Source organism: Pogoniulus pusillus, chromosome 4, assembly GCF_015220805.1.
Source record: "Pogoniulus pusillus isolate bPogPus1 chromosome 4, bPogPus1.pri, whole genome shotgun sequence".
Classification (NCBI taxonomy): Eukaryota; Metazoa; Chordata; class Aves; order Piciformes; family Lybiidae; genus Pogoniulus; species Pogoniulus pusillus.
Window position 1 is genome coordinate 39,070,544 of NC_087267.1, and position 10,655 is coordinate 39,081,198.

Below are 10,655 nucleotides of genomic sequence, written 5' to 3' on the forward strand. Positions count from 1 at the left end.
TCACACACTTCTCAGCTCTCAGTTCTGCTCCTTCTTTCTAGTGGTCTGGTGTCTGTAGTTGTCTCTACCTTAACTCTAATCTGACCTAACCCTTTTTTTCCTCTAAACTCCGTGTCAGTTTTTTGACATCTCACTTCAGATCTCTCCAGATTTATCATGTGAGATATACCTGGGTTGATCTGGTTATTTCTGAAGAGAGGGAAAGAGGGGACAGGGAAGGGGGTTTGAGTTGGGAGCCCCTCCTGGGGACTCTGGTTTCTGGAAGGGCTGTTGCATTTCTGCATTACTTTTTAACTTGTATATTTCTTTCTATAGCTGTTTATATTGTAAATATCTGCTTGTATATTGTGCTAAATTGCAAGTATAAAGCTTCATACCTTCATTTCCACCTGGCTGAGTCTAGTCAGGGTGATTTCATAAGGGGGGGGGGGGGGGCAGATAACACATTGTCTGTTGGGTCTTGAACCAATGTAGCTATTTACTTGCAGAGATGGTAGTTGTTTGGGGCACACAAAGATCCCAGTAGCGGTGACTCAAGGTGCTGGTCACTTTCCTTAAACAATTTCTGCTCTGCAGAGCACTGATCCTGTCCCTTCCAGAGGTTTTAACCCTGTCAGTTCTACCTTGTGTTCACAGTATCGTCAAGGTTGGAAGAGACCTCACAGATCATCAAGTCCAACCCTTTACCACAGAGCTCAAGGCTAGACCATGGCACCAAGTGCCACATCCAACCTTGCCTTGAACAGCTCCAGGGACGGCGACTCCACCACCTCCCCGGGCAGCCCATTCCAGTGTCCAATGACTCTCTCAGTGAAGAACTTTCTCCTCACCTCAAGCCTAAATCTCCCCTGGCGCAGCCTGAGGCTGTGTCCTCTTGTTCTGGTGCTGGCCACCTGAGAGAAGAGAGCAACCTCCTCCTGGCCACAACCACCCCTCAGGTAGTTGCAGACAGCAATAAGGTCACCCCTGAGCCTCCTCTTCTCCAGGCTAAACAATCCCAGCTCCCTCAGCCTCTCCTCGTAGGGCTGTGCTCAATGCCTCTCACCAGCCTCGTCGCCCTTCTCTGGACACGCTCAAGCATCTCAGTGTCCTTCCTAAACTGGGGGGCCCAGAACTGAACACAGTACTCAAGGTGAGGTCTAACCAGTGCAGAGTCCAGGGGCAGAATGACCTCCCTGCTCCTGTGTTGTAGCACACTTGGCTCACTCTGTATCAAAGCTTTAGGTCTTTTTATTTATATATTATTATACAGTCACTAGGAGTTGATGCAAGACTCTGAGTTAATCCAATAGCTGACTCTTTGTTTCTTTTCCATTTTACATGGGAGAGTAAAAACAGGATTGGTGTTACAGTTGTTCTGTTACAGATCTGCCTATCACCTCCACCTGATTAGAGATGTTGTATTTACTGGAATCTTCTGCAGGTCCCCTTTATTGTGCCTACAGCACATCTAAGCCAGACCCATGCCTCTGCTTTGCTAGGGTGCAACTTTACTGAAAAGCAGCAGGAACAAATAATATTACTTAGCAGCTTGCCCTTGGACATCTTGGTTGCTGATTGCCAACATGGAAGCTTCCATTGATTCAGCTCACACTGGTCATGTAGTAGTAGTAACAAAAAAATCACTCCAGCTTTTCTCTGCCTGACTTATGTGCTAAAATGTAATGAAAATAACAATAAACAAAAAATACGACCACAATCTTCCAGCTTCTGTTGCACTTGGGCCATGAAATCTATTATCAGACCTAGGGAACGGCATTTGGTGTTGCTAAATATTTGATTTTGATGTCAGAGTATGTACAGGGATAGAGTGTTGCATAATAAATGGAGTCATTCATTGATGTCACCATAAAATGGCAATTTAGAGTATTATTGGACATGCTGTCAGATATGCATCTAATGCAAGTATCAGGCAAGCACAGCTATATAGCAAGTAGTAAAGGGTAAAAAAATCACACTTTCTGAAGGCCTGTTCAGACAATTGACTTACTAAAAGTTGAACTGAGAATAACAAAGCCACGTTTCAGATCTTTCTGCTCTGACTTAAGTGATGCTGATATCTAACAGAGACGGCTTTGAATCTTATCATACACAATTTTGAAACCATCATAGCATAAGAGAGGTAAAAGAGATAGCTGAAATCACAAAAGTAAGGAGGAGTGGGTGTGCATCTCCCTGGGTGTCTGTGTCAATAGTCATGCATCTTCCCAAAGAGAAAGCCTTCTCATTTCAGAGTAGTGGACTTGGAAAGCAATTTGTGCCGAACAGACTTGAAACACTTAGTTGATAGAGTAGCTAAAGTCATGTGAGAGGGAGAATCTTCCAGTCTTTGTCTGGTCTCCAAGGTGATTGCAACTTTACTTATTCTGGATTGTTGTTGTAGCTGCTTTATGACTTTGAGTGTAGCTTGGGAGCTCTCACTGGAAAAAGCTTCACAGACAGGCATGAGTAAAGCACTCACATTTTCAGGGAAGGACAGAATCCACCATTTCCAGGAGTGATGTAGCAAAATCCAGAGGGAGATTCTTCACCTTGTAGTTCTGTCCATGCAAACTTCTTTAGGTATAATACCCTACACAGGATGTCTGAACACAGTCCCTCTGAGTTATTAGCCAGTTAATTGTCCACAGTATGTTTCTAGCTCTGCTAGAGTCTCAATTTGTGATGCTTTTATTCATCTCTTAGCCTGGGATTAAGAGAATAGAGGGAAAACTAAAGATGAGAGTCAAAACAGTGAATCATCTAGGAGAAATACCGGATCATTCTGGATAAAACTGGAGCATGTTAAAGGGACGTATCCTCAGTAATAATATGGCTTGAATTCTCATTTAGAGTTCTGGTTAGAAACCAGGCAAATGTCTATGTGAGTTTTCCTTTTAACTATTTATGTTCCAATGCGTCTACATAGGTAACACCTTGATGTTAGAAAAACCTGCCTACAATTATGTGTGTATTTATGCTAATTAAAACCAATCTCTTTTTTTCCTCTGTTTTACCACTGCCACTCTTCCCACTGAATTTGAAGGGGCCTTGCACCTCAGAACAAACCAGAGCTACAGAAGGTGATGGAGAAAAGGAAACGAGATCAAGTTATTAAACAACAAAAAGAGGAGGAAGCACAAAAGAAGAAATCAGACCTGGAAATAGAGCTACTGAAAAGGCAGCAGAAACTGGAGCAGGTAAGATGGGGAATAACACTGCCTTACACATCTGCATCCAAGCTACTCTCTTTGCATACAAGAAGGAAAGAGCAGCTGCTTTTTGGCACACTTCTTCTGATCAAACACAGTGTATAGGGTTAACACTCCAGGGGGAGTAACCCTGAACCTGACCCTAGGAGTCTTGACCCCTCCCCAGGGGTGGGTCACACTCCAGGTGATGGTTAGCGCACTCTACACATCTCTGCCTGCATACCAGCATACCACGTGGCAGACACGAGGCAAACAAAGCCACCATCACACAACTCGGGTTGTATTTATACCTTTTGTATTTTGCTATTTTCCCTTCCCTGTCCTTTGTAAACTTCCCTACCTCCAATACCTTTCTAAGTTATTGTTAAACTCTTCCTTTTAACTTCCAAATCGAGTGAGATTGATTTATTCGGGTGTGTTTACCTCTGCCTCTCCCTATATCTAATCCCCTTCCATTGGGAAAGAAGGGGAAGAGGGGAGGACACTCTACAAATTGTTATTGGGTCTATCAAATTTATTAGGGTCTCTAGGAATTTGAAGTAGAACCCAAGACACACAGGCATCTTTTTGAGCGCAAATCAACTCACGCTCTACAATGACAAATTTGTTGTCACTTACTGTATAGGAACTGCATATGGTGTCTGCCTTGTTCAAATGAATCCTGTCCCAGACAATAGGAGTATGTGGAGAACTGACCTCGTTTAACCATTTAAACTGTGGTGCATTAGTTAACTTTTTTAGGCTAACTAGTAAGAGGTAATCCACTAAGAACAGCCCTTAAGACTGCAGTGCATAAAAAACAGATGCCAAATGGACACAAAACATTTCTTTCATCTGGATTGTGTAAGAAATGAGGTGACTTTAAAAAGATCTTTTCTTCAAACATATGAGCCCACCGATGTTTCAAATGAAGAAAAGGTCCTCAGACCTGAGTGTGGAGATGATGTGGAGCTGGAGTTCATTGAGTTCATTGTAGTGAAGCTTACTGCTAGGTGCAGACAGCCAAATGTCTCTGTGCCTCTTAAGGCAAGGAAATCACTGTGCAGCACGTTTCTTTTGAAACAAATTAATGCTTTAAAACAGTGTATTCTGTTCTGTATTCTATTTTTTTCAATGGAAATCAATTCAGCCAAAATAATGACTGTTGAAAGTGAGGTGGAATCCAATCATTGTTTTTGTTTTGGGGCTTTTATTGTACCTTTTTTTTAACTGGACTTAGAAAGCTGTTATATGTTTAATTGTATTATCCTGTCACTTTTCCTTTCTGCTCTTAAGGGCCCAGCTTCAAATGGTTCAGCTTGTGGAAAGATTTGATTTTTGAAACTGAGCTGTCCAAGGACACAGATAGAATAGAAAATTCTGCTAGAGGAGGAAAAGCCTGGCCTTTGCAAACAGCACCATGACTTTGTAAACGTCATGGGAATGGCATTAAGTAGCAACACAACTCATGGAGGGACGTTATCATGATTTACTGTAACAAGGCATGTCCCTTGCCAGTGAACCAGAGGCAAAGGACAGATTTATTTAGGTGAGCTGTAAGTGGTCCCCATTAACCAAGGAGACCTTGGTCTGTAAAAAAAAAACAGTAAAACAAGAAGCTCCTTTCAGTCCTTTGAGGAGCTTTTGTTAATTTTCTAAAGGGTTGTTTCTTCCTTTCTGCTGACTTACCTGACTTCACTGAGGACAGGACTAGAGGAAATCACAGAATCCACCAGGTTAGAAGAGACCTCTGAGATCATCCAGTCCAACCTAGCACCCAGCCCTACCCAGCCAACCAGACCATGGCACTAAGTGCCTCATCCAGGCTTTTCTTGAAGATCTCCAGGGACGGTGCCTCCACCACCTCCCTGGGCAGCCCATTCCAATGCCAATCACTCTCTCTGGCAAGAACTTCCTGTCAGCATCCAGCCTATACCTCCCCTGGCACAACTTGAGACTGTGTCCCCTTGTTCTGTTGCTGGTTGCTTGGGAGAAATGAGTACAAGCTATGTCAGGGGAAGTCCAGGCAGGATATCAGAAAAAAAATGTTCACTGAAAGGGTTCTCAAACATTGGAATGGCCTGCTCAGGGCACTGGTGGAGTCACTGGGGGTTGTTCGATTGGCATGTGGACCTGGGGCTTAGGGACATGGTTTACTGTTAGCCATTCAGTTCTGAGTTAAGAGTTGGACTGGATGATCTTTGATGTTCCTCCCAACTGATATATTTTGTGATTCTGTGATTGCTAAGTAATCCCTATTTTGTGATGGGCAAAACATGTTCTATGTGGGCACTGTGAGGCCTTGCCTCACAGAGCAGAGCATCTTACCTCCCATGTAAGTGTCTGCATGATCAGGAGCTCCAGCTGCATTAAAAATGTCTATGAATGTCAAAAATGAACAACTGAGGGACAAGGAGAATTTTTATGTTGTTGTTTTTTTCAGTTGCTGTTTGCAATGGATGAAATAGATAACAGCAAAAGACGCTCAAGTTAAATACAGAAACTTCATACCTAAACACTCAGAAATAAATCCTGCAAGTGTGCTCAGTAGTGGCTCTTTGCTTGTGTTCTCTCACAGCACACATTTGTCTTTGCACTGTTGCAAAAGCCAGAGAAAGGAATTAGTGTTACTTTAATGAAGATACCTAACCATTACTTTAAAAATGCTTCATCTTGTTCTTATAGAGTCACAAAATTGTCTGGGTTGGAAGAGACTTCCAAAGGTCATCTAGTCCAACTCCCCCTGCAGTGAGGAGGGACATCCTCCACTAGATCAGGTTGCCCAGGGCTCTGTTGAGCTTGACCTTGGGTATCTCCAGGGATGGGGTCTCAGCTACCTCGCTGGGGCAACCTGCTCCAGTGTTCCACTACCAGTATTCACACAGTATCATCAGGGTTGGAAGAGACCTCACAGATCATCAAGTCCAACCCTCACACTACAGAACTTGTTCCTAACATCCAATCTAAATCTGCTCTTCTCTAGTTTGAAGTTCTTCTACTGGGCTTGCAGAGTTCTTGTCCATCTGGCAAAGGTGGACGGACATCTGGAGCAAGCTAGAGCCAAGGATTTGAAAAGATTTGTCATTTATGAGAACAGATGCTCCCAAAGAAAGGGAAGTTCATCTTTTCCATGAGAGAAAGGAAGCTGTTAAAAGAATTATGCATGGCCTTTAATTTTTCATCTTGTATTTCAATTATCAGGTTTATACATTTATTTTTTTTTCCTTTTAAGCTTGAACTGGAGCAACAGAAGATACAGGAAGAGCAGGAAAATGCACCTGAATTTGTCAAAGTCAAGGGCAACTTGAGGAGGACGGTCCAGGAGACAACAGAAGCACCAGACTCATAGAGCCAGCACCTGCTAAGACTTCCAGCTTTCCTGCAGAGAGAGGCTTTTGCAAGTTGTCTCCGACTTGCCGCTCAAGAGGGAAAACAAGGGCATTCAGCTGACACTGAAGAGGAGATCTTTAGTTCCTGGGACATGTGGATTAAAAGGACAGTTCCAGAAACAGATCGACTTGCCAAACGCAGTCCCAGCATGGATGGATCAGGAGTCTGTTTGTCAGTTCAGTGTCATGGACCAGTCTGATGTGCTTACTCAGAGATTTTAACCAGGGATACTAGAGAAACACCTTCAGTGTTGCACTGCTTTATCTCTTGTGATCCTAATTTAGTGGAGATACACAGATTATATTTTGCTTTAAAACAGATCAAAAATCCTCCTGTGATATCTTACAAAGCTTTGCCGTGCAGGTAGATTTCCTCCATCTAGACCTACAGCCTGTGTGTATCCCATGCTGATTTGTGTTTAGTTGGGATTTTAATCAAACCTGGGGAGGACATGAGGTATGTTGGTCACTGCTGCCCATCCCTACTAGGTGTGGGCAAGACAAGAATGATTAAAATTCACCAGCAGTGAAAAGTTAAGCAGCCTTAAAGCCCATTTCTCCCTGTTTGGCATACAGAATTTGGGCTATGAAAGAGCAGAAATCTCTTGATCCTCTCACCAGGGAGAATCCAGAAGCTGATTGATCTCTGTCTCTAAACTTGCACCATTGTGTACAGGCCTGTGCAGTGCTACCTGTGAACTTACCTCTCAGTGCAAAATGACCTGTCTTCTGCTTTTTTGTATTGAAATCCTACTTTGCTGTTGTGGCCTTTCTCCTGCAAGAACATGCTGATCTGAGTACAGTGCTGACACATTACTTGATAGTGTTTAAACTTATTTGCGGGGACTGAAGTCAGGAATCTGATCTGCCATCAGCTCCTGCTCTTCATTTGCAGGAACTTGTTGCAGTTCCAGCACGGAGCAGCATTTAAGCCAGAGCAAACTGATCGTTGTAATCTACTGAAATGGATATTTTTTCCCTAAAGTGAGGCATAAAATGAGGTTTATTTTATCCCATCCTTCCTTTAGCCTCAAGAAAGAAGGGAAGTGTGTTATCACTGAGTCTTAGAGCCCAATTCTGTTGCCTTCTGCCTTTCCATAAGTTGCCCCTGTGACTTGCCATTAAACAAAATACTGCTTAACTTGCACAGGGATGGCAGAACCTGGGCCTTCACGCTTATGACTACTAGTTACCCAGGAAAGCCTGAGATGAGGAAAGGGGAACAGAGTGGGGCAGATTACTCATGTAGGATTATAGAAGTGAATTTTTAACCTGGTGTGAATGGGTGCAGATATCTTAGCTTCAGAAGCTGGGGATAAATCCTCATCTTCTTAGGTCAGCGCAGCCCTAGCTCTCACTGAAGCTGTGTTCATCTGTATCAGCTGAGGATCTAATCTTAGTTTTTGCCTTAGGATGCTAAACAAAATAATTTCTACTTTGTAATTACATTTGACATACCTGTTTGAGAACACTTTTCTATTAATATCAGCAGTGATGTGTTTGTACAAGGTGGTGGGGGAGGGTTTGTTAGTTTGGTTTTTAGTTCCTTTTGCCTTTCCTGTGCTTGGTATTTTAAATACGATTTCAGCATAGCACTTGGGACAAAACGCTCACAGTTAGAGATGTTTCCTAGATACAGACTTCAGTATGTCAAGATCCTGGCATTTTTTTTATGAGGACATAATCAGGTTGAGAGTAAATTGAATTGTGATAAGTGTATTGCCATTGATTTAAACTTGCAGTGTGACTCATATCTAGAAGATTAAATGTGAAGATGGTCCACCAGACTTCAGATTATGGATATTCAAAAGGCCAAATGTAAGGTTCTTCCATGTGTTTTCACAACAAAGGAACATCCTCAGTGCTGCAACTTCTTCCCTCTCTCCTTCCCTTCTTCTGGAAGGAGAGGCTCTTCCTTTCTGGCAGCACATTATTCAAACACTTGCACTGATGGAGTTTGGTTTTTGTTGTTCAGACAGCACTATACACAAACTTTCTACACCATGCTTATGTTTTATCTTAGCTGTTCCCAGCCTACCAAACTTCATGCCTCTTGGTTTCCACTCCTGCTTAATATGGAAATGTCTAGAAGTTGGTGAGGGAACTTTCCTCTGATTCAACCTTTTCAGTGTTTTCCCCTCGGTGAACATGGCAATCCTACCGTGTATGAACAGTCAAATGAAGCTGGTGTAATCCAAATAGCACTGGAGTCAGTAGAGGACACTGACCTCTCTTTGGCTTCAGGGACTGGGTTGGATTGGACCCTTCAGGGCTGGTCATTCTGCTTTCTCTCCATATTAGCTTGTGATTCAGAACAGTTTCTGAACACAGGAAGCCAGAAAACTCCCTTGTACATAGAGCACGAAGTAGTTTTTTTGTTTTCAGTTGGAATTAGTTTTCTGTGTGAACAGAACATCGATGTGTGTGATGGAACATCTTTGAATTCTGCTGACCCTTTAGTCTAGGAATCCCAGTCACCATGGCAATTTGAGAGGCAAAAGCTCGCCTTTAAAAGTCAGAATTGGGGTAGAGTGGGCAACCCTTCAATGGTTAGTCAGCTGGTCATACCACAAATGTTCTGTGTGGCTAACCAAGTAGGAAACTGCTTGCCAGTGAGCATAAGGAATTCCTGATCTGCCCTTTAGCTGTGTGGGGTTTGATGCAATCCAGCAAATACTTCAGTGATTTGAAAATGGCTAACTTACCACTTTGTACTTTTTTAAAGCTCCTGCTTTCGATAGTGTAGTAGTAAAACTTTTAGCTTTTTTTTTTGGTGGCTTTAACCTTCTGTTAATATCTGCACTTGTTTGAGTGTACATATATAAATATACATAAATATAAAAAGGGAGCCTTAATGGATTTGTTTTCATAATTTAATATTTTTTGTATTTGCTCTTGGATAATTGTTTTTAACTAAAGGTATTATGAGAATGAGGGTGGATTACTTAGAACCAAAGTTATGCTTAATAAAATCTGCTACATGCTTGGTGTCTGTGGTGGTGTCTCTTATCTCCTGCCAACACCCAAAACCTCAGGACTGTGCTGAGATAATCCAGGTTGTTTAGAATTCTGCAATGCAGAGGGGAGCTATCAAGACCACAAGGACTTTTGGTTCCTTCAAACTGCATTCCTGCTTATATGTACAAAGTCATTGGCAAATTAGCTGTCAGAAAACAAGCCAAAAGCTGTTGTGTCTCTTTGTCTTTGAATATTTTTGAAGCAGAAAACTTTTCAAAGGTCTGTGGAGCTGTTCTGCTAATGCAGGGTGAGGTGGTGCATGAGGAGAAACTTCCACAATTACTTGATTCCCATCAGAAACAACTCTCCATACTGCAAACTTCATCACAGTGCACCAGGCAATATTCAGTCTTAGAACCAGATGGAGCAACAGCTCCATCCTAAAGGGGATCGAGGAAAGGGTAATGAGACTGGTCCTGGGTTCAGTTCTGCAAAGGTGCTTTTAATTTAGCCAGTGCTCAAACCTGTGGTTCTAGCAGGGAAGATTTGGACATGTGAAAATTATTTGGTGGGTTAATGCCAGATTATCTGTGCCATTTCTGAAAGCAAAACCCTGTGTCAACTGCACAGTGAAAATTAGCAGGCAGAGGAACAGGCTGGAACAGGTGTGGGTCATCAATTCTCAACAAAGATCCTCAGCTTGCTCTTGTTATCCCTGGTTAGCTGCGAACAGGTGGTGACGGAGGGAAAGCCGAAGAAGAGCAAGGGTGAAACAAAGTGGAGTGTGGAGAAGAAGAGCAGTGAATTCAGAACAGGTGTCAGGAAATGCTTATCTCTTCAGAAACTGCCTAGCATGTGGAGTGGCTTCTGGCAGTACTGCTCGCAATGGTGCTGGACCTGCTCCAGGAGCTGTCAGATGTGACGGAGGTAAGAAACAACAGAGTTAATAAGGGCTGGGTTTCTTTGGCCTGGTGGAGAGACTGCCCTGTGCTCTTTTACTTCAAATATATCCAAGTGTGGTTTGAATTATTCTTTGATATTTCACTCCAGCTCCAGAAAGAAAACAGTGAGGGCACATGAGCTGCTTTTGTAGCATGTCCAGCAGGAAAGATCTTCCTTGTATGTGCTCTTTTGGGTT

At 42.8% G+C, this 10,655-nt stretch overlaps 1 protein-coding gene across 2 annotated transcripts in view; it reads left to right on the forward strand.

Moving 5' to 3' along the window:
- FAM107B (family with sequence similarity 107 member B) overlaps positions 1 to 9,547 on the forward strand; it is a 71,763-nt gene extending 62,216 nt beyond the window's left edge. For both annotated transcript variants that reach the window (XM_064142605.1, XM_064142604.1), the window contains exons 3-4: positions 3,026 to 3,179; positions 6,403 to 9,547. In XM_064142605.1, coding sequence (XP_063998675.1) covers positions 3,026 to 3,179; positions 6,403 to 6,519 — 271 coding nt within the window. In that variant the 3' untranslated portion in view covers positions 6,520 to 9,547. The remainder of the gene's footprint in view (positions 1 to 3,025; positions 3,180 to 6,402) is intronic.
- The last annotated feature ends 1,108 nt before the right edge of the window (positions 9,548 to 10,655 follow it).